This window comes from Carcharhinus amblyrhynchos, chromosome 11 (genome assembly GCF_965287045.1).
Source record: "Carcharhinus amblyrhynchos chromosome 11, sCarAmb.v2.hapA, whole genome shotgun sequence".
Classification (NCBI taxonomy): domain Eukaryota; kingdom Metazoa; phylum Chordata; class Chondrichthyes; order Carcharhiniformes; family Carcharhinidae; genus Carcharhinus; species Carcharhinus amblyrhynchos.
The window spans coordinates 39,868,296-39,892,924 of record NC_137334.1 but is presented as its reverse complement, the minus strand read 5'-3'; the positions used below and the strand labels follow the sequence as shown (position 1 = coordinate 39,892,924).

Sequence of the window (24,629 nt, the reverse complement as noted above, 5' to 3'; positions counted from 1 at the left end):
TGTTGCCTATCATGACAGTGTTTTGCCATAGTGCTATTAATCTGTTACAGTAAGTCTTAAATTGTAAAATCCTGTCATGTTATCCTTTCAGTTATCACCTAGAAGTTTTTTTTAGACTACCAGTCTCTCTGGGAACCAAAACAAGTCTGGACAAAAGTCTGAGTATATCTTGAATCAAGATTCCAACCAAATAAGCAATGACTGTGGTTGTGACCTTGAGGGTCATAATTATCTCAAGTAATGCTTGTTTGAATCTTGGTAAACTCCAAAGGTAAAGTTTTGGTCATAGCTTTTCTAGAAGTTTGAGTAGAAGCATCCACCCTGGAATTATCTCACAGTATAAGACAAAATTGATATTCTTTAGTAGTCTATTACTTCATTGCTTCAATGAGAATAGCACAATTGCTGCCAGTGACAATATTAAAAAGCTGAAAAAGGCTACAATACCTAATTGGCTTTTTGAATGAAGTGCTACATTGAAACAAAAGACTGATATACGACATTTCTAAATTGATTTACTTTGGCCCAGATTTGGATGATTACCACTTACCGCAAAGAGCATTATATCACACCCAAGCATCCTTCCAGCCAGGAGCAGCAATGCTTCAGGCTAGCCATCCATGAGGAACATTGGCAAAGAGGAGCATCGTAGAGAACATGCCTTCTTTTTATGACATCAGCTTGTGTGTGTAAAGGTTTCCAAGGTTTGGATTGGACAGGCAAGTGAATGGAAATTAACAGGTAAGTCCTGAGTGATTCAGTGGGCAGGTGGATAATCAAATCAGGGTAGCAATTGGGCAGAGAGTACTAAGATTTGGGGGGGCGGTTCGTATTACCGTTGTACATATGTATCCCTTGTACAAGAAAATTTACCCACCTCAGCCACAGGTAACTATGATAATAAAAAATTAAATGGGCTGAACAGTATTGTTTGGTTCCCTCCAATGCTCTATTTCCAACGGTTTCAAATTAGAGAATCGTTCTTACAGATCACACAACTTTCAAGATAAAAGCCCATTGTTCCCCCATTGTTAATTGTATAACTAAGCTTTGCATGTTGAAGTGTGCATCCAATCAAAAGTAACTGTACCTGTCATGTCCCTTGGTCTTTTGCTGTGTTCTTCCTCCTGTTCCTGCTCTTGTGATGAAGCAGTGGGAGAAAGCCCTGATCCCGTCTTCAAACCAGAAACAGGACTACTCGATTTCAATGTTATTTTGTGAGGAGGTTCCCGAGGGCTGTCAGATCCAGATCCAGAACCAACCATCCTTTCAGAGGAAGATGATCTTTGCCTCTTTTTCTGAAGAGGAGTTTGTTCTTTTCTCTCTTCACTGTCCAAAATGGGACTCTGCTGCCTTTGACTGGATACATGTGGACTCTGAATATTTGAATTTTCTACCTCAGAGCTATTTATGGCTTGCAGGTTCTTGTCATCTGTTGGATCAGATGACAAAGTACTGTCAGGTTCCTTGTCAGGGCTTACTTTTTGACAGCTCCTTTCATCTGCTCTTTCGGTGTCTGACAGAGACTTTCTACTTTTTTGAGAACTGGGCGTAACCCTAACTGGAGATGATGCTGATGTGTCTGAATCAGTTTTATAATCTGCTTTCTTTTCACTTGAAGATACTCCATCAGGACTGTGCATTTCCTGCACGGACGTCAAATTTTCATATATTGCATCACATGAAGTTGGATATTGGGATTGCTCTTCCAAAGGACTATGACTTCGCGAAGGAATCTTCCCAGTACTGTCTGCAAGACAGAGCATCCTCCTCTCACTCAATGGCTCCAAGTCTTGAAACCTGTTTTCTTCCTTCCCATCTGGACTTCCTCTGTCACTATTTGTATTTATGTGCAGTGGCGAAGTCTCTGAATTAGATCCTTTCTTCTCATGTTTGTGCAGTGATGTTGGCTGTTCTTGGTCACAACTTGGTTTATCGTTATTCTCTTCTTCACTGGATGTTGATGAAGATGATGTAGATGATGACGATGATGAGGAAGAGGTAGTAGAGGAGGATGACGAAGATGACGACGACGATGAGGTGCTTGATGATCTTCGCCTTGAACTTTTAGAGGAGTTTCTGCTCCTATCTTTTTTGCTATTCCCCAAATCAAGGTCTTGACATTTTGATTCATCATTACTCTTTTCTGCAGATAAATCTTTTCCAGAACTTGTGGCAGAGCAGGACAGAGTTATTTTGCTTGTGGAATGAATACTTTCAGGCCAATTTTTTTTCCCTTGATCAGGACTTGTTTTTTGGTTATCTTTTTCCTGCACTGTAGGAGCTTTACTTTCTTCTAGACTGTCTGGTAGAACTCCTTTGCTGTTTTGAAAATCAGAAATTTCATTTCGAGATGATCTGGGACTTTCAGATGCTGATTTCTGCAGTTCTCTATCACTTGAGCAGGGTGAATCATCTGCTTTTTGTTGCTGTGCTCGAGGAGTACATTCACGTTCATCAGTTCTACTTCTTGATGAGGGACTTGGAGATTTTTGCTTTGTACTTTCAGGGCTAATATTTCTGAAACATTCTCTAACAGAGCTCACTGCAGTCTGTGATTGTTTTCTATAACTTGGTGATCGAGTGCTTGGCTCATTACTATCTGGACTTTCAGAAGTATTCCCTCTCCCTTGTGTAACAATATATTCTTCTTTCCTTCTCCCCAAATCAGACTCTACTAATTTACTGTATTTTTGGGAGTCGTGCCTCGTATTTGAACAATGAGAGTCAGGGCTCTTAGAACTTTTAACATCTTCTACAGGAGGGCTACGAGATGAGCTTTCTGATCTAGGATTCCTGCTTTCTCTGTTTTTCTCCCTTGACTCATGATGAGAAAGACAATGCCTTGACCTCGAAGGACTATAGTTTCTAGTTTGTGTTCGACGTGAACTTTCTTCTACCTGTAAAGAACTCTTGTTGCTTGCTGGACGAGTATCTTTCAATGGTCTCTTGTCCCGACTCTCTGGACTTTTTCTGTGGCTGTCAGATTTTTCTACTCTACTGAACTTTGAAGTTGTACCCTCCTTTCTTGATGACCGATGAGGACTTCTAGAACTGGACCTATATTCCCTCCTTTGATGTCTTGGAGAAAGACTACTTGATTTTCTTCTATGTCTTCTATTCCTATCATCAATTTTACTCCTTGAATCTGGACTGTATCTTCGCCATATCTCCTGAGGACTACGGCTTCTTGAAGGTTCTTTCCAAGAACTCTCCGGGGAGCGTCGTCTTTTGTCACTCTCTAGCCTCCTATCCTTTGACCAAGCTGACTGTTTGATATTTGAGCTTCGCTCTTCCCTAGCGGGAAGCTTTTCATCCCTTCTTTCACGCTCTGATATTCTCATCCGATGGTCCCCATGTGAGAAAATTCTGTCTCTTCTCTCAAAGTGCCTTTCCTCCTTTCTCCTGCTGGTATTCCTTGGTGATCTGCCTCTTTTATCCTGAGGACTTGAAGAAGAGCTCCTTCTACTGCTATCACTACTACTACTACTGCTGCTGCTGCTGCTGCTGCTGCTTCCACTTGAACTGCTTGAACTGCTGCTGGAAGAGCTGTTGCTACTGCCACTGCTGCTACTGGATGAGCTGGAATCACTGTCACTGCTACTATCCCTGGAGAAAGGAGAGAGAGTTCCATAAGATAACAGCAATAGATACCTTAGAATTCAGATCATGACTGATTTTCCAGAAGTAACTTTTCCTCTACATTATTTCCTTCCCATCAATTTTCCATTTTGGATATCATGCATGAACATCACATTCTGGTTAAGTGCATCATGATTGGATGGACAGTAAAGCTTTAAGTCGGCTCCAATAGTGCACCATAATCCTAGCTTTGGCAGTGCACTCTCTGTAGTGCAAATATTCAATGTACGAATCCATTGCACTTTGAAACATATGAAAAATTTAGCAGGATATATGAACATACATGTTTTGCAGCTGACTTATCTATACGGTTTTCATCATTGGGATTGGCTGGATAATAACAACTTAAAATAAAATTCCAGACAATTTTGTGCCAGAAGTGGTATATCCAAAAGCCACGGGTTAATGCCCAAATTCTTTGTATGTACAATCCTCAAGTCAAGAGAGAAATAGAATTTCATCAGATTAACAACTGCACCAGTAGGGCCATACTGGCCCATCATTCAGCAATCTCCTGATTTGAATTTAACATATTTATACACTATAACTAGATGGATAAATATAACAAAAGCAAATTCCAGGGCAGCAATTTCTTTTAGCTCAGCATTTGCTTTTAGTATACAGAAAAGTTTAACAAGTAAATTCTATTTTTTTAGTGCTCAACAGTTTGACAGACTTCAGCCATATTAGTACAGGATATATAAAGGAGTTATACAATGTAATTTCATGTACACCAATGGGTTTAGAGGGCCTGCTGCAAGATCATAATGCATTATTCAATACCCATGTCCCTAGATTACAGTGCTCAACAGTTTGACAGGCTTCAGCCATATTAGTACAGGATATATAAAGGAGTTATACAATGTAATTTCATGTACACCAATGGGTTTAGAGAGCCTGCTGCAAGATCATAATGCATTATTCAATACCCATATCCCTACATTACAGTGAATATCTGTTTTCTCTTAAATGAAGATGTAAAAGCTTTCTTCTGCTGGACAGATGACAGAAACAAACCAGGAGTGAACAACTGCAAAATCACAGTATTTATCAGTCAAAAAAACAAAGACTTGTGCAGAAGAATGCAAGCGTCAAACATCATGATAATCAAAGCAACAGTTTTCAGGGTGTCTTTTCTCAGACCAACAAAAAAAACTCTTTTTTCATCAACACTGAATTTTTGTAAGCTAGGCTCAGAGAAAGCATTCTTCTCTCCAAGCCAGAAGGTTGGGATTGTGGGTAATCTAAGAAGTTGGATCAGGAATTGGCTATCAGATAGGAGACAGAGGGTGGTGGTTGATGGTAAATATTCATCATGGAGTTCGGTTACGAGTGATGTGCCTCAGGGATCTGTTTTGGGGCCACTGTTGTTTGTAATCTTTATTAATGATCTGGATGAGGGTATAGTTGGGTGGATTAGTAAATTTGCTGATGACACCAAAGTCGGAGGTGTGGTAGATTGTGAGGAAGGGTGTCATAGTCTGCAGGGAGACTTAGATAGGTTGCAGAGCTGGGCCGAGAGGTGGCGGATGGAATTTAATGCGGAGAAGTGTGAGGTAATTCACTTTGGTAGGAGCAACAGATGTGTCGAGTATAGGGCTAACGGGAGGACTTTGAATAGTGTGGATGAACAGAGGGATCTAGGTGTATGTGTACATAGATCCCTGAAAGTTGGGAATCAATTAGATAAGGTTGTTAAGAAGGCGTACGGTGTCTTGGCGTTTATTGGTAGGGGGATTGAATTTAGGGGTCGCAGCGTCATGTTGCAACTGTACACAACTCTGGTGCGGCCGCACTTGGAGTACTGTGCGCAGTTCTGGTCCCCACATTACAAGAAGGATGTGGAGGCTTTGGAGAGGGTGCAGAGGAGGTTTACTAGGATGTTGCCTGGTATGGTGGGGAGGTCCTATGAGGAGAGACTGAGGGATTTAGGGTTGTTTTCGTTGGAAAGAAGGTGGCTAAGAGGGGATCTTATTGAAACATATAAGATGATTAGAGGTTTAGATAGGGTGGATAGTGATAGCCTTTTTCCTCGGATGGAGAATGCTAGCATGAGGGGGCATGGCTTTAAATTAAGGGGGGGTAGCTACAGGACGGATGTCAGGGGTAGGTTCTTTACCCAGCGGGTGGTGAGGGATTGGAATGCCCTGCCTGCTGCAGTTGTAAATGCGCCTAGTTTGGGGGCGTTTAAGAGATCTGTGGATAGGTTTATGGACGAAAAGGGATTGGTATAGCTCGTGGGTCATTGTTTTTTGTAACTGGTCGGCGCAACATCGTGGGCCGAAGGGCCTGTTCTGCGCTGTAATGTTCTATGTTCTATGTTGTGTTTTCAAACAGCACTGAAAACTTGAGCACATAATCAAAACTGACAATTCAGTGCAGTACTGAAGGAATGCTTTGTTGTCACATGCATCGTCCTTCACAGCAGACGATAAACTGAGGCATCACCTACATATTCTGCTGGCACAAGAGATCCTACAGCATGATTCAAGCATAAAACAGTTTCCCTCGTGTTCTGGCTAATATCGATTCAAATCAGCCAATATCATCAAAGCAGATTATTTGAACATTTACCCATTCTTTTGCAATGCACAGACTGGCTACGCCATCTACCGACAAAATCCCTCTAACTATACTTCAAAAGTAAGCCATTGGCTGGAAATCATTTCAGTCTTTGATACATCAAGAATATTAAAAGCACTATATAAATGTATTTTAATTTTACCTTGTCTAAAAATGTACACACAACTACCTTCAATTTTTAAACCCAGAAGGAAGCTTACACTTGATGCTGTAACATAAACTGAACTCATACCCACATATTGCTCCATGCAAGGATGCTAATATTCATAGGGACATTCAACTTAGGAACCAGAGTAGGCCATTCAGCACTTCAAGACTGCTCTGCCATTCAGTAAGATCTGTTTGTGGTCTCAACTCCACTTTTCTGTCTGCCTCTCAGAACCCTCGGCTCCCCTTTGCATCAAAAATCCGTCTAACTCTGCTATGAGTACAGTCAATGACCCTGACCTCTGCTGATCTGTGGAAGAGAATTCCACAGTCTAACAAGGTTCAAGAAAAAAGATCTCATCTCATTTTAAAAGGAAGCCCTCTTACTCCTTGAATTGTGTCCGCTAATTCTTGTCTCTCAAGTGGAAACATCCTCTCACTCTCTGCCCAATCAAGTCCCTTCAAGATTTTGTGTTTACTCCTTGAATTGTGTCCGCTAATTCTTGTCTCTCAAGTGGAAACATCCTCTCACTCTCTGCCCAATCAAGTCCCTTCAAGATTTTGTGTTTCAATAAGATAACCATTCATTCTTCTAAACTCCAACGGATATAAAAACAACCTGCTCAACCTGTCATAAGATGAGCTCTTCATCCTAGCAATGAATCACCTCTGAACTGTTTCTCATATAACTGTATTTTTTTCCAATAAGGGGACCAAAACTGTACATATTATTCCAGATATCTTATCAATGCCCTGTACAGTTGCATTAATATTGCATTCCTCTTGCAATAAATGCTAATATTTAATTTGCTTTCCTAATCACTTGCTAAACCTGCACACCAACTTTTGTTGATTTGTGTACCAAGTCACCTAGATCCCTCTGCATCACTGAGCTCTGCAGTCTCCCTCAATTTAAATTTTCTATGCTTCCTGCCAAAGTAGACAAACTCAATCACATTGCACATCACTTAATGAAATTTTTGCCTGCTCATGTAACCTGTCCATATTCCTGTGCAGACACTCTCCTAACTACTTTGGTGTCAATAAATTTTGCAACCACACATTCAGTCCCTTTATCCAAATCATTCATTTATATAAACTGTAAATAGCTGAGGCCTCAGCACTGATGCATGTGGCACTCCATTAGTTACAGCTTGCCCACCTGAAAAAGAGTCATTTTCCCTAGTTTCTGCTTCCTGTTAGCTAACCAATCCTTTAACCATGATAATATGCTACCTCCTTCATAAGATCTTATCTAGTGATATAAAATTTGATGTAGCATCTTATCAAAAAATTTATCCTGTCCCATTGTTCACTGCCAGGTCTAGAATCACTGCTCTCTGGTTGGCCCTAGAACATACTGCCTTAAGAAATTTCCCACAAACTATGAACTCATCTTCCAGGTTATCTCTGACAATCTCTGTGTCTAATCCACATGTAGATTGAAGTCACCCATGATTACTACCTTTCTTACATGCCCCATTTATTTCTCCCTACGCAGTTTGTCTGACAATGTAACTACTGTTCAAAGACCTATAAACAACTTCCACAAGTAGCCTCTTACTTTTTCGCCATCTCATCTCTACCCAAATTGTGTCACTGAATCTACATCTCTTTCAAGCTAAAGTCATCTCTTACTATAGCACTAATGATATCCTTAATTAACAGAATTATCCTGCCAGCTTCTCTTAGCTTCCCATCTTTTTCAAATGTCAAATATTCTACAATATAATATTCAGGTCCCAGCCTTGGTCACTTTGCAACCACATCTCAATGATGACTATCAGCTTATTAATATTTCTATCTGTGCTAACAATTCATCTATTTTGTTATGAATATTGTGCAGGTACAGGGCCATTAATTATATCTTCTGATTATTTTTGCAAACTTTAGCCTTATCTGCTGCTGCACTTTTAAGTTTGTATGCTCTGTCCATTCCTGGTTATCTTTACCCAAATCACTCCCCTGCTCTGTTATCTCATCACTACGCTTGCATTCACGACATCTCCTTTCAAATGATCTCTTCCTCCCACTCTTTAGTTAAAGCCCTCTCCACCATCCTACCTATACCGATCGACAGAACACTGGTCCCAGTTTGTCTCAAATGAGGGCCATTCCAAAGATTTAGTTCTTAGATCTCACTAATTGAAACACATTTATCCCACGTTTGAGCCATGCACTTATTTACCCTACACAAATTTGTTTGTAGCTCAGGTAATTATCCAGAGATTATTTTTGAGGTTCTTTGTTTCAATTTAGCCCTTAGCTGCTCCTAATCCCCAACCTCTTTCCTAGTCCTATGTGCCAACGTAAACCACAACAACTAGATCATCTTCCTCCCTAGCCCCGGCAGATGTCTCAAACTCTGGCATCAGGCCAGCAACACAGCCGTTGATATGCATGTTCCTGCTGCAGAGAACTGTGTCAATTCCCTCTCCAACTGACTCTACTGTCCCCTATTACCACCACAATCCTATTCAACGCCCACTCAGACTTGAATGGCTTCCTTTGCCACAGTATCATTGCCAGTATGCTCATTCATCCTGCAGTCTCTACTTTCATCCATACAGGCTACAAGAACTCAAACCTGTTGTCAGTTGAAAAAACTAAGGCTGCGCCACTTGTATCTTATCAATCTCCTTCACTGCCTCACTCAGTCACACCCTCCTGTCCGAGTATTCATCAAATCCAGATGAATCCAGAGACTGTGTCCTAATGGGTGTGACCACCTTCTGGAACCAAGTAACCAGGTAGCTTTCCCCTCGCTGGCGCATCGCAATGTCTGCAGCTCAGTCTCCAGCTCAATGACTCAGAATTGAAGCTACTCGAGTCTCTGACACATATTACAAACGTGTTTGCCTTGGATCACACTCTTGTCCAGGAACTCCCACATTCTGCAGTCACAACAGTTTACCTTCCATTCCATCTTTGTTGTGCATTAATTATTACCATTTTACTCTGCAGCCAGCTGAACTAAGATTATGTGAAAACTATACATTCTGTTTGAAGTATGGACAGAAGGATCACTGACTGGCACAATTTACTCAAAACTGGGTGGTTTCAGATATTCACAAGTGTTGCCAAATGCATTGTTAATTCCTTGCTTCAATTCTTAACATGAATAACATGGAGTTTTTAGGAGCATTTGGAAATATTCTAGAAGCAAGATTTTACCACTGAAAATAAATTGCAGTTTATATCCGAAGTGGTAAAACAGCACCACCATCAGGCTCCAGGGAAGTATAGAAACCTTCTATGACAGACCAACAAATGTACTTTTCATTTGGCGACTGAAGACTGCAGGGACCAGCAATCAGTATTGGAGACTGTTAGAAGTGATGGAACCTTGGAGGAGTACAGTGCAGGCCATGGCATCAATGTAGGCAGGAAAGAACAAGAAAGAAATGTGGTTGATATAAAGGATTCCATAGTTAGGGAGACAGATATGCAATTTCTATAACCATCACTGTAAATGCTGCAAGGTATGTTACCTTCCTGGTGCTACGATAAAGGACAGCACAGGCTGCATGGTGGCACAGTGGTTAGCACTGCTGCCTCACAACACCTGGGACCTGGGTTCGATTCCTGGCTTGGGTCACTACCTGTGTGGAGTTTGCACGTTCTCCCTGTGTCTGTGTGGGTTTCCTCCAGCTGCTCCAGTTTCTTCTCACAGTCCAAAAATGTGCAGGTTAGGTGAATTGGCCAGGCTAAATTCTCCCTCTGTACCCAAACAGGCACTGGAATGTGGTGACGACAAGATTTTCACAGTAACTTCATTGCATGTGAATGGAAGCCTACTTGTAACTAATAAATAAACTTAAACTTAGCAAGAAAAAGGATTTAGAATATTCTGCAGAGGGAATAGAGTGAGCCATAAATTTGGGGACACATTGGTACCAATGACAGAAGGGCAGGTACTGATGTTGTAAAGTCAGATTTCAGGAGCTAGGGACAAAGTTAAATAGTAGAATTTTAAAGATAATCACTTCTGTATTATCCCTACTGTCACAGGCTATTCAGAGTTGAAACAGCAATCTACAAAGCATTAACGTATGACTTGAAGCCTGCTGCAAGACTGACAGCTTCAGATTCTTGGGGCATTTTCTGGGGCAGGAGGCATCGCTTCTAAAGCAACGGCTGCACCCCCACAGGGCTGCAATAATGTCCTGGTGGAAAAGTTCTTAACTGTGGTTGGAGAGAGTTTAAATTATGAGGAATACAAGGAGGTGAAGAATGCATGTATGTAAGTGAACAAAGTCTGTTAAATAAGGTTGGTAAACTACAAGCACAAATAGTCATGTGGGAATACGATACAATCATCCTCCAAATAGTGAGTGAGATGGAGGCAGAATAATGACATTGGGGATTTTAATTGCCCAAATATCGATTGGGATAATGCTACAGAAATGGAAAGGAAGGCAAGAAACATATATAAGAACTTCCTTATCCATTATATTCCAATTCAACTTGGAAGAAGGCATTGATGAAACTGGTGCTGGGAAATGAGGTGGGCCAAGTTACAAAGGCAGGCTTCAACTGACCTTATTTCATCAATGAATCAGCATCAAGTAAATATTGGCTCTCTGTACAACAATTCTATAGTCAGCCCATTCCCCTGCTCTAATCCTGTACTCCTGCAGGTATATTTCCCTCAGGTACCCACTCAATTTCCTTTTGAAATCATTAATTGCCCCTGCTTCCACTACCAAGTTAGAGGTCAGTACCTCTCACTGTATAAAAACTTTTCCTCACATTCACGTCCCCACCACAACACAACTTTGCCCAAAACCATAAATCTGTCAGTCCTAGTCTTTTCCCATCAGCTAATGGATACAGCTTTGTTGATCTTATTTAAACTCATTACGATCTTAGACACCTCTGTCAAATCTCCCTTAAATCTCCTTTGCTCCAAGAGAACCTCAGCTTCCCACAGAATTGACGCTGCTGAAAGGCAAGAGTAATCCCCAAGAGTCGACAGGAAAACATTTGGGTCAGAGTCCAAAGTAGAATTTCAGTTAGATGAGAAGGGATGTTCACCAGGGTAAAGCGGGAGCAAAGTCAGATGTAAAATCTGTAACTGAAACAATGAGGCTTTTTTTTAGGGAAGGGCTCACAAATCGTGAGCCATGACCCCTGATGGGCTTGCTGAGATCACATTTATGATACACTTCCCTCTCTGATTAGACAGCAACGGTGACTGTAGAGAGAGCACAGGCAAGTTAACACTGGACCCACAGGATCAAAGCTGCCAAAGAGCAGGGAGCAGACAATGCACCCAAAGTACTCTTAATCAACAGAAATCACTGAGTGGCATGTGTGAGTGGTTCTGGGATGTGTGTGCACCAACTTGGCGCAGGTATAGGCCAGCATATGTAACTCAGTCACGAAATGTGAGAAAAACCTGGAGGTCATGCAACTGAGCTGGGAAGGAAAGTGCAGTTTCAAACTTTACTACATTTCTGGTTCGGTTTCCCTGTTGTACAAGCTCCTTACCCCTGGACAGTGTACACACACTGATTACATACAATGATTAAATAGGATTAGTAAAGAAAGGCTGTTTCCTTTGGGCGAGAGTTGCAATGGGATTATGAAGGTGAGTTTTTTAATGCAGTGAATGACAATGACTTCAAACTCAGTGCCTACAGGGTAGTGGAAGCAGGGTTGATTAAGGATTTCAAAAGGAAATTTGGGCATTTGAAGGAAATAAATTTGCAGTAATATGGGAACAGAGCAGAGGAATGGGACTGACGAGATTAGTCATAAACAGAGTTTTACAGCACAGCAAGTGGCCCTTGGCTCAGGTCCATGCCAGTCATAAAGCACTCAAACATTCTATTTCCATTTTCCAGAAGTGGGTGCAATGGTTTTTCAAGTGCTCATCCAAGTGCTTCTTAAATGTGAGGGTTCCTGCCTCAATCACCCTTTCAGGCAGTGTGTTCCAGATTCCCACCACCCTCTGGGAGGAAGTTTTTTTTAATCAAAACTCCTCCAAATTTCCTGCCCCTTATCTTAAATTTAAGGCCCCTGGTTATTGACCCTGCTAGCAAGGGGAAAAGTTTCTTTCTATCTACTAAAAATAATTTTGTACACCTCAGTAAGATCCCCCCTCAGCCTTCTCTGCTCTAAGGAAAACAACTCCATCCTAACAAGCCTCTCTTCATAGTTCAAACACTCCAGCCCAGGCAACTTGCTGATGAATCTCCTCTGCACTTTCTAGTGCTCTACATGGAAACAATATTAACTCGAAGGCCTGAAGGGCCCCCACCTGAATGATCATGCCTGAGAAAAAGAACACCTGCAGTACATGAAAGTCCACTTGATGGACATTTACATAACTTAATTACAGAACAACTGCAATCAGGGAAAATCCCCACTTGTATTACTTCTGCATTTTACCATGAAATCTTGCTAACATTGGGAAGATAATATCTGATAGGATTAAGATTTAAACTAAATTATTTACCAAGCTATGCAAGTGTCACATTAAAAGTAAAAATTATGTATAGTCATTCTGATCGCATTTTCTATAGAAAGATTTCAATATTCTGTAACTAAGCAAGACATGGAAAGACAATCAAGCTCCAGTTTTCTAATTCTACTCAGCACTTGTTTTCAATTCACCATTTCTTTTTCAATTTATCATCTTTCAGTTTCTCAGTGAAGGACAGAAACTACATGCAACTTGAGGAATGGGGATTTCCAAACCAAGTTCTTAAATCAACATCAAGAGCAAAAACAAGAACTCAATGTATAATAAAAAAAACCTTTAATGTCTGAAGACGTCCCAAGGCATTCACAGCCAATACTTTAAGCGTAGCCACTACTGTAACATACAGAAACGTGGCAAACAGCCATGAAAGCAATTAATAGTTCATCTGTTTTACTGATGTCAGTGGAAGGATAAAAATTGGCCACTGCACCAAAACTACGCTGCTCTTTAAATAATGCCATGGGGTCTTTTACATTAAGTGGAGGAAGTTTAATATCTCATCCAAAAGAAAGTATCTTCAACAGTGCAGCATCTCCACAGTACTGCATAATTGCTGAAATCTTTGGGGTATGATTTGAACCCACGAAAACCAAGTATCTCCAAGGGGAGAGTCCCCTGTGAGCTATGACCAGCACGTAAATGATGAAACTTTTTTTTAAAGATCACTCTGCATGCCTGTCAGCTCGCAGCCAATTATAAAGGCCCTAATTGAAATGAATTTGGGCAATCTTAATTTGATTCTACATTGATGCAAGCTCAGATCACAAAGCTGATTGATGTATTACTCAGAAGTAACAAAGATACAGAAAGGATATCAGGCACCTGTACAATGCAGGTGTTTCAACTGCAGGGTGAAAGCACGCTCTATTCACACATATCCTGAGCACTTGCCAAGAGATTATTGTTGAATCCTCCCAGTTTTGGTAGGGTGATGGAGGTTTTGCTCTAGCCTTTACATTTTAGTCTGTATCTATAAAATTAAACATCATTCATGTAGAAGATCTTCAATCCATATAATTCACCATTTCATTAGGTGCACTTCTAATACTGCAAATCTGATTTATTGACTGGAACTAGCTCTTTATTGAGATATATTCAGATTTATTTTACCACTAACAGTATCCTGTTCCAAAGCCACCAATCCTTTACGAAAAGGTTTCTCCTTCATTTCCTTTCACTCTTTTTTTGGTCCCGAAAACATGATTTTCACTATGTTCACAGCATCCATTTCTAAATCCAACTTACAAAGACTCATCAAACAATACCTTTTCCAGCACAATGTCACACAATGCTTCACATATCAATCAGCCCTGTATTTGACAACTTCTGTTGTTTCCTACCGCACAGCCTGTCAATTTTAAAATCTGCTTTTTCATCTTCAATCCATGGCCTCAATACATTGCACCTCTGCAATTTTCACCAGCCTTCATGTCCCAGCTTGCACCTCTTCCAATTGTGGTCTAACCATAGAATCCTACAGTGCAGAAGGAGACTAATCAGCCCATTGAGACTGCACAAAGACTACAATCCCACCCAGGCTCTATCTCCATTACATTATAAACCCAATGTATTTACCCTAGCTAATCCCCCTGACACTAAGGGGCAATTTAACATGGCCAATCCCACCTAACCCACACACCTTTGGACTGTGGGAGGAAACCAAAGCACCTAGAGGAAAAGCACGCAGACATGGAGAGAATGTGTTACCTAAACATAGACAGTGACCCAAGTTGGGAACCAAACCCAGGTCCCTAGCACTAAGGCAGCAGTACTGACCACAGTGCCACCCCAAATTGTTCACCCTCCCTCTGCCATTAGAAACAGATAACTAAACCAAACCTGTACATATAATACCTGTACTTTCAAAGACTTAGGTGTAAGCCCCAGCTCATTGGTAGCTCTCTTGCTTAAAGTCAGGTGTTTAAGTCCCACTGCAAAGATTTCAACACAATTTAAACTGACAAAAAATAGTACTGAGAGGGGACAGAATTGGTGCTAGTGTCTTTTTTTGAGTAACAAAAAGTATGGGCCAATTTATCTCAAAGCTGATCATGTAACATTCTGCAGAATAAATGGGCTCCTGCATTTTCACACATTACATCATTACACGACACTTCAAAACAACCTGACGTAGCAAAGCACTCTGCGACTTCTGGAGGAGATGAGAGATGTGATCTAAAGTTCACATGTCCACTTTATGCACCTAAGCAACCAAGAAAGTCAAAAAACTTAAGGCATTTATTAAAAACCATTATAATTCCAGACTGTGATCAATTTCCATCAAGTGCAAAATCATATAATTTAGGTGATAAGTTTTAATCACCATCATACATAGAAGTGAAGAGAAATATCTTATGTGAGGGGTTTGACGATACTTCAGCACAGGGAGAAGCAGAGGCAGAGTGGAAACGTTGAGTAATATTTGAAGGAGTCAGCACTCATCCGTCAACTGATCTTACTGCTTTGCGAATAACGATATGCAAAATACCAGCAAAGTTTTCCCCGATACAGCCTTGCCCGAATAAAGGTTTAACAAGTAGAAGGCTTCCAGACTTCATCAGTACAACCGCATGCAATTCAGTGGCTTCACAAGATTTAACAATTCTTCCTTTAAATCACAAGTACAAACAAGTTGGAAGATTGCTTGGAGGAAGAGTGAACAATATATTATTGGTGTTCACTCCTTGTTAAGAGAGATACAGATGGGGACCATCAGTTTTCAACCTCATATTTCAAGCGGATTTTTTAAACTGGATGAGGAACACAAAGTAATCTTTTTAATTATCAATTTAAAATAATCTTTCTAAAATTTAATTAAAATAAACTTTAGATTTTGGCAGTATTTAGGATACCATTCCTAAAATCAACTTCTATATAGCATCTGCGTCACATGCACTATTCACCTTCCCATATTTCTATTTTGAGAAGTGCATCTGAAATTTCAAACTTAAAAGCAACACCAAAACATGAGTTAGTGAGGACCAAGACTCAAAGTCTTACATTAGGTCCCAAATGGCACATGTAAATTGCAATAGACTGGTAATTAAATTGCCGTGCTTTTAAAATATGGAAACTATTTAACATACAAGATTAAAACATTGTCCTTTCATCTCTGTATGAATATAGCCAAAATAGATAGGATGACCAGAAATCTTTAATTTTAGCCAGTTCTCAGACTTGAATATTTAATAGCAATTTTCAGCCTGCCTGATTCATCCTGTCAAAGCATCCATAAGATATCTAAGTCAATCGGTATAGAATAAAGCAAAAGGTCCTGTAATGTTTATTACCGAAGCATTTGCTTGTCTTAACATGTCATGTGACTTATATTACCGTAAGATAATTTACATAGTAATACTGTAATCAAAATTACAGGTTGAATACAGATGAAAAGCTTGTGAAACAATTCAGAGCTTTACTGGATACTCAAACAAGTCAACATTCATTTCTCTATTCTAATAATATTTACGTCTGCTGTCACTTTGTGTTTTTGAAAGATGTCAAACTTGCAAGTATGGCCTCAGCAGCGTCATATCATAAATCAAGTTTATAATTATCTAAGTATTAAAGAAGGGGGCCAGGAAAATCTTGAATGAAGTTTCAAAGAGCAACAGGAAGCAGATAAAAGTGGAATGCGTTATTCCATTTACAGAATGATGAAACAGGATTATCCCAATACTTGCACTTTCAAGGCCATGAGTATTATGGGTGACTTGATGATCAATATTTGAACATTTGGCAGATAAAGTTTCCCACATGTGTCATACAAGTGCCATACCATGAGCTCCAGGGAGAATCAGACTACCAATGCCTGCTGCCAACCCGGTAGTTAGTCTAACATCCTATGCTGGACAGGACAAAGAACAATGACCAAGTACACCAGCTCCAAATAAAACTTCATGATAGACAGAAAATAATCTTTAAAAAATCATAAGACTGAGAGGTAATAAAATGCATTTATATAGCACCTTTAATGTAAAAAATCACAATGCACTTAACAGAGGCATTATATAAGAAAGTGACTCCAAGCAATGTCAAGGTGACGTTAAGACAGATGACCAAATACTTAAGTAGGTTATCAGAGTATCTTACTGAAGGAAAGAAAGGTCAAAAGGCAGAGAGGTTTAGGAAACAAATCCTCCAGATTAGGCCCTAGGTAACTGATGGACAGCAAATATCTCAGCTGTATGGCTAGAAGAGATCAGAGGTAGGAGAGGCCAAGCCATAGAGATATTTGAGAACAAGGAATGGAGTTGTTAAAATTGTTCTTCCAGTTCTAAGGCTACCAATCCCACATTAATTGGCAAAAAACAATCACTAAAATAAATGTGAACTTGCTTTATTCTACCTTTTTTGATGTCTTAATTACCTGAAAAATATTACCAGAGTAAACCTTAGAAATGCAAGATTCTATATCTATAAAACAATCCAGAACAAATCAATCACACTGATTTCTAGACTTGTATGAATTCTGTTCTAAATCCTGGAGAATATTTTTCACAAATGCAACTCCACTGTCAGATCTTGGGTTCAATTAGGAGTGCCTGGTTGGAGTTTGCATTGTTGGCAAATATCAGTGGATGCATAGGTTCATCCAAATTGGCAAAAATTACCAGAATGCAGCTAGTCACACCACTTTTCCTAAAGGTACAAGGGGAGTACACCAGAGGCTGCTGTTTCAAGCCTCACATATCGTCATTATCAACTAATGCTGTTTGCATATAGAATTTGTAATACATGAAGTTTTGGACTGCATAAGTAACTCCTTGTTCGGCATTTGCTGCCTGTGCAATAAATCTGCCATTTATTTATTACCATTTGTTTATTTACTTTTCTTCTCTCAATAGGTCTCCTCAAAATAAACTGAACTCAGTAATTTTCTCCGATAAACTAACTTCAATCATTATACTAAAAAGCAGCTTGTTAGCTTTATGACAAATTCAATCCGTAATTACATTTCGTATACACAAAATAGCTCAAATCACAACAGGACAACCACACACCATTCCAAACCAGAAACAAGAACTGCATCCAAGAACAATTAACAATAAACACAAAAACAAAGGGGATAAGGATACATTTGTACAATGCAGTAGTGAGGCCAGGGTACTACGTGCAGTTTTGGGCACCCCATTATAAAAGGACAAAGGCAGAGGGAGTGCAAAGTGCAAACTTGTTCGGACAATACCAAGGCTTCAAAACTCATTATAAGAAGAGATTGAAGATTCTGGGACTGTTTTGACTCAAGTGAAGGAGGTTTCATTTCGGCAAATCGAATAGGAAGTGATGCCCTCTGATTAAGAAGCCAGCATTGATAGGTCAATTTAAAAGTGTCATAGAAAACAAGTGAAGTCAAGAAACATTTCCTTCAAGAGAGAACTATCAAAAGCATGGAATGATCTTAGCATACTTCACTGAGAAAGTGCTATCTATTTTAAAGTGAACAACAGACTAATCACTTGAAGCAAATAATGACACAGGAATACGAGAACAGAACAGGACAGTGGGAACACTTTTGTATTGTTCCAGTCACAAGTCAGTACAAATACACTGAACTGAATGCTCTCTTTTTGGGCTCTTAATTTCTAAAATGTTCTTTTTCCAGTCTTTTGCTCCACAATTTATCAAATGTTTCTCAGTTCTCTTAGTTCTTTCAAAAGAAAACAACAAAACTTCAGGACATTTCAACAGTCATTCATAAATAATGTTTTGTATGTAATATCTGACATATTCTTTTGGGCTTGCAAAGTAGATTTTAACTCTAAGTTAAAAGTAAGTTGTTTAAAAGTTAAGAAGCGAGAGCAGAAGCAGATCCAAGTTTTGAAACCATACAGTAGGAACACAGATATAAAAATGCAAAACCCAACAAAGATGATCAACTGTTCACCATGGGAATTTTGTCATTTACTCAAGCTGCAGGAAAATAACCCACATTTCTAAACTCATTCATGTTTCATTATGGCCTTGATTATTAACAGCAGAACTCTACATCACTGGTACCTCAATGATCAATTTAGAATGCAAAGTGCAAACTGAGTGCTCAAACTCAATGCTGAATCAAAATAGTGAGCTGCACAAGATCAAATTGGAAATAAGGAAAACAGTGCAAATGGGAACAAATAAATCTGCAAACTAATACAAAATTATAGATGCATTTTGTTGTCATCTGGTACTTATATCAAGTTGGCTCTGCTTGCTGTGATTTTGTTGCAAAGCATCAATTCCAAATTACTTTCGATTTTGTATTGGTACATCAAAATGATCAACGAAGAAATTTGTTAGCATACAATACATAGTTAAGTATTATATTTGTTTTGTATTAGGCAGCCAGAAGAGCCCTGAAAACATGCTGGTAAATGGCAAGGAATTAACACTGGTTGTATATTCTTCAAAGCAATCCTCCATTCAACTTCATGAACAATGCGACACCACCAACTAAAATTTGTTCCCCAGTAAGGGAAGAAGGTTGAAGAGTAAATAATGAATAGATTTAATAAAGAAACCTACTGATTTACATTTAAACAATCATCTGGCAATTTAAAACAAACTATTAAAAAAAGGCACTCTGTATTCAGTGCTGGATAAGTTTAACATTTTCTTTGTAAAAGGAAGTTCCCAAGCTGTTTGTTGCAAACTCTATATTTCATTTCAATTTTAATATTATCATACCAATTTGAATACTGCCATTTTTTGATGCATCCATACGATATGAGAACTCTGTGGTTACTTAACTCTTTTCTGCAATTTCATCATGATACGGTGTAGAGAGCGTAGCACCACAAAATCAGCAGACATTTTAAAGTCTATTCTGCACAAGTTCATTCTGGACTGGGGTCAACCATCTTTTTCATCTGAAGAGCCATCAGGAGCAACAAGCTGAACATACAGCATTTCTAAACCAAATACTTGGCAAGTTACCCACTGTCTCTGGCATAATGCATAATTTACATTTGTGTATAAATAGAAATTCACATATACCTAACTCTGAATTATCTTGCTTTTTTAAAACTTTTGTTTGTGATTATTTTGTCAGTAAAGTCAACTTTAATACAAATCTTAACTTAAGATGTGTGAAATTAAGGCAATTTTTTCAACTAATGATTGTTGCAATACAGAGTAGCTTCTCATCCTATATTTCAAACCAAAGGCATCATTTTTAATATTGGTGCAGTTATGCCACTCAAACTGGTTTATTTAAAGCATAGGGATGTTGCTCATTATAACAATCATTTGAAACTGTGAAATGCAGCATAGTGATTAGGCCCACAATAAAAACATGGCTTTGACTTGACTTTTTCGACCTTCTTCCACCCTAGTGCGTGCCAACTGCAACAAGTTGGGAATTGCAAATAAGATATTCAAGAGCTGCAAGTGCCTCTAAAACCAGAACTCTGCTCTGGACTGAAAGCGAAATGATTGATTTGGATAATGATGAGAAGTGGCCACAAAAGTGAATCCAATGCACTAAATATGAGCTGCTTCCAACCACATTTTAAAACATTCTGCTAACTCCTATTCTTGCTTTTGCCATTTAAATCATTTTATACTAGTTTTTTAACCTCTCTCATTCCATACCACTTAATCTTCTCTTGGCAATCTCCTGCATGGTCCTGCAGACCCTTTGAGTTCAAACATGAGTAGAACCCTAATGTTCCAGTTTTAATTCAAGGGCAACATCATAGGAAAAGGGAAATTAAAATTCATCTAAACAGATTCCAAGACGCGAATTTGGAAATTTCAGATGATGACCAACTGTGCACATTTTGGCATATGGAAATACAGGTAGACTTGGGGTTAGGGTCTGAAAATCAGGAACTCTTTGCAACAATCTGCAGTGAGCAGTACAATTCAAGTTCATGGATATGTAATATTGCAATGAATATGCACAAACTAGAAACACAAAGTTTTCACATCAGCCAGGAAGAGAGGTGATTATATAGTGCCTTTCATATAAATTTATTTGTCAAGGAATCCCAAAGACCTTCCCAGCCAATGAAATTTTCAGGATAAAAACAAATTACTGCAGATGCTGGAATCTGAAACAAAACAGAAAATGCTGGAAAACGTCAGCAGGTCTGATAGCATCTATGAAGAGAGAACAGAACTGGCCGTTCAAGTCTGGATGACTCCTCATTGTCTGATGAAGTCATCCACATTTGAAATATTCGCTCTGTTCTCTCTGCACAGATGCTCTTAGACTTGTTCAAGTTCTTAGAAAAGGCAGTCACCACTTTTGTGCAGAAAATCTGGCAGTTAATTTGCTCGTAGTAAAAGCCCAGTGACATGATAAACAAGATAATCTGATTTTCAACAATGTTGTTTGAGGGATAAATATTGACTAGGATGAACCCCCCGGTTCTGCACAGTGCCAAAGACCTTTCCCATTCATTCAAGAGGAGAGATGAGACCTCAAGCAAAACATTTCAACCAAAAAAAAACAGCACCAACAACACCCTATATCCTCACTCCTTACCAACTTGTCCATGCAGGTCATACAACCTACTGACACAGAGGTAAGAGTGTGACCACTGAACAAAGGTTGACACCTAAACTTCACATTAGCTGCAACTATTGACAATCTATATTAATGACCTAGATGAAGACACAGAAAGTAATGTACCTAAGTTTATTGATAATGCATAGCTAAGTGGAAATGTAAGTTGTGAGGAGGACATTAGAGAGGCTGCAAAGAACTAGAGATGGGTTAATTGAAGGGGTAACAAGGCAGCAGAGGGTTTACAAAATGTGAGGAAATGCAAGGTTATTCACTTTGGTGCTAAGAATAGAAATCTAAAAGAATTGAAACTTGTTAATGTTCGTGTTGTGAGACACTTGGGTGTACTCTTAGAAGGTATACAAAGCAAGCATAAAGGTAGCAGCCAGCAAGTAGGAAGACAGATTACATTTTAGCCTTTATTGCGAGGGCTGGAATACAAGAATAAAAATGCCTTGCTTCGATTATACAGGGTTTTGGTGAGGCCACACTTGTAATAGCGTGTGCTGTTTTGGTCCCCATATTTAAGTAAGAATTCACCTGCACTGGAGGCAGTACAGCAGATGTTCACAACACTGGTCCCTGGGATGAGAGGCTGAGGAAACTGAAACAATATACTTTGGAGTTTAAAAGAACTGAGAGGTGATCTTTTTGAAACGTATTAGATTCTGAAGGAGCTTGAGACATTTTCCCCCTGACAGAGAAAAGCTAAAACACAGGGGCACAGTCTCAGGGAACAATCATTTGGGACTGAAGAAATTTTCTTCACTTGAAGGGTCGTGAATCTTTGGAATTCTCTGGCCCAGAGATTTGTGGACGTTCTATTGTCAAGTACTTTTACTGAGATAGGCAGCTCAGGGAATAAAGAGACATGGAAAACAAATGCAAAAGTAGTGTTGAAGAATTAGCCACGATTGTGTTGAATGGCAGAGCAGGTTCAACAGCCTGTCTGGTCTTTGCCTATCTCTTGTGGGAAGACTGTTTGATTTACCCAACCTTACCAATGTTGGAGAAATCAATCACAGTTGTCAATTTCATCGAGATCAGATAGCCCAGAGCACATCAAAAATCAAATCTGGAACCTCGTTTGAAGTGCTTAAGCAGGCAATCATTTGTTATTAAATTCATTATTAATTTTAAATATACTGCCATAAAATCAAGAACATTTGCCACCAACTATGTGTTTTCATGCAGCATTTTGGACACCTCTAACTATGGATTTACAAAACAATCCAGAGATCACAATTTCTAGATGAAAATACCAAATTCACTTCAATATTTGCTACAAATATGGATTTTTTTAGCATGAAGTGAAACGAAATCAATAGTTTGTTCCACTGTATAAACAATTTAAGGCCCAAAAATAAAGCAAAACATGCCTGCAAAGTTTTTAACATGAATTTGGAAAGTCACTTCATCAGACCTAAAACAAATTATTGAATCAATCTTAGAAAAGCAAAATCCAAAACAACTGCTCAGTCAACAAGAAATTAAACGTTTGGAAATAGATATAGTTCACCTTTGAAGTGTCGGTTTTTAAATTCTGATTATTCTACCTCGAAGCAAAGCTATATTTTTACAAGGACAAAGTTTACAGAAGAAGAAAAAAAGCCCAAGAGGAGCTGCTTCAATCCGGAGTTGGGCCCAAGTTGGGACTCAGCAGGTTTTCAGACATCAGCACTGATCTGTGGGCACAGGGAGAGGCTGAAGTGCGCTCGCCTGGGCCTGAGTCAGGCCGCTGATCCCGGGCAGAGCAGGGGGCCCCCACACACACACACGGCCTTCTGTGGGCCCCGGCCTCATCCTGCAGCGATAGTTACGCAGTCGGCCGCATTCGCTGCCCGGCGTCCCGATCACCGGCCACTCCAGGCACTGCGGCCTGTCCTCCGGACGCGACCCAGAGCCGACAGGAGCCGCGCTAACTCACTCACCGTCTGGGCATCTTGGAGCGCAAGGCGGCGACCGCCCCGCTCCTTCTTTCCTTCCCTCCCTCCCTCGTGCTCGGCCGGGCACCCCGCGCTGCTCCGCTTCCCCAACGAAAAAACTTCCCCTGCCCACAGCCCCAACTTTCACTTTGCCATATGGTGCTGTGCTGTCCCACTGCAGGGAAACCGACACAGGCCGCAACGCTCCGCACACACCGGAGCGGCGCTGCCAGCCAGAGCCAGCGCCCCCTCAGGCCGGAGACCTCAAGCGCAGGCTGCCGCCTCACACGCACTTGATGCGCGCGATCAATTGGACCAGGAAGCGAACTCTGCACTGGAGCAAGATTCATTCACATTACGACACAGCGCCAAGTTCCTACCCACACAGCAAATAGCCACTTCCACACACACAAATAAATATAATCTGAGCTCGTAAAATCTACTGTAAAAACAGGATTGAGTTGGATGATCAGCCATAATCATAATGAATGGACTTTAATCTGGTGTTGTGAGACTTCTTACTGGGTTTACCCCAGTCCAAACCTGGACATCGCCACATCAGAATGAGTGGTGCAGCAAGTTCGAAGGGCCAAATGGTCTTCTCCTGATCCTATCTTCTGTGGGTCATTTTATCTGCCTATTGTCTGAAAAAAAATCTTGGCCAGGATTCTCCCAAAACAATTCCAAGTTCCCACCGTGCAGGCAAAGAGGAGAAAATCCCACCGGTATTTTTTAGCATACTTACCAGAGCATATCTTTGACAGTCTGAGCATTGCAGAGTGCCTCAGCGTGATTCACTCTGTTAAGTAGGGGGCAGGGCCTATTCCCAGCTAAGAGGCTGCCAGTATAGTGCTGAGAGGCCCATTGCGCGTGCGCCAATTTATCAGAGGGGAGATCGGTGCACGCGCAATGGCCCATCCCCTCCCAATCCAGCCAGCCCCAACCCAATCCCCCACCAACAGTCCAACCCACCTCCGATGGCCAGCCCTGACCCCTTCCCCATGGCAGCCCTAAACTCCTCCCACCCTGATGGCCAGCCCTGATTGCCCTTCTTCCTCTCCCACTGATCCATTTGCAGAGTGGCAGCATGTTCCCTCCTCCACTGATCATTCTCCCCCTCCTAGCCCTGCACCCCTCTGACCCTGCCCCCTTTGCATTGCCCAATTGCATGCTCCTTCAGCAGTGCCGGTGGGCCAGGCTTGCACTGCCAAAGGTATACCCCCCCCCCCTCAACGTTTGCTCAACTTCCCAAGGGGTCCTCAATGGTCTTTGTTCCCTCCAGTAGGGTTGGATGCCTGTTCTGTGTTAGTGGGGAGCAGTCAGAGGGAACTACTCCCTGCAAAGAGTG

The 24,629-nt window shown here is 40.4% G+C and overlaps 1 protein-coding gene across 1 annotated transcript in view; it reads right to left on the bottom strand.

Moving 5' to 3' along the window:
- Positions 1–23,516, bottom strand: part of cwc22 (CWC22 spliceosome associated protein) — a 107,171-nt gene extending 83,655 nt beyond the window's left edge. The window contains exons 1-2 of the mRNA XM_080198896.1: positions 23,288–23,516; positions 1,091–3,609 (exon numbers count right to left, since the gene is read on the bottom strand). Of these exons, the coding sequence (XP_080055022.1) occupies positions 1,091–3,609; positions 23,288–23,298 (2,530 nt within the window). The 5' untranslated portion in view covers positions 23,299–23,516. The remainder of the gene's footprint in view (positions 1–1,090; positions 3,610–23,287) is intronic.
- Between the last annotated feature and the right edge of the window lie 1,113 nt (positions 23,517–24,629).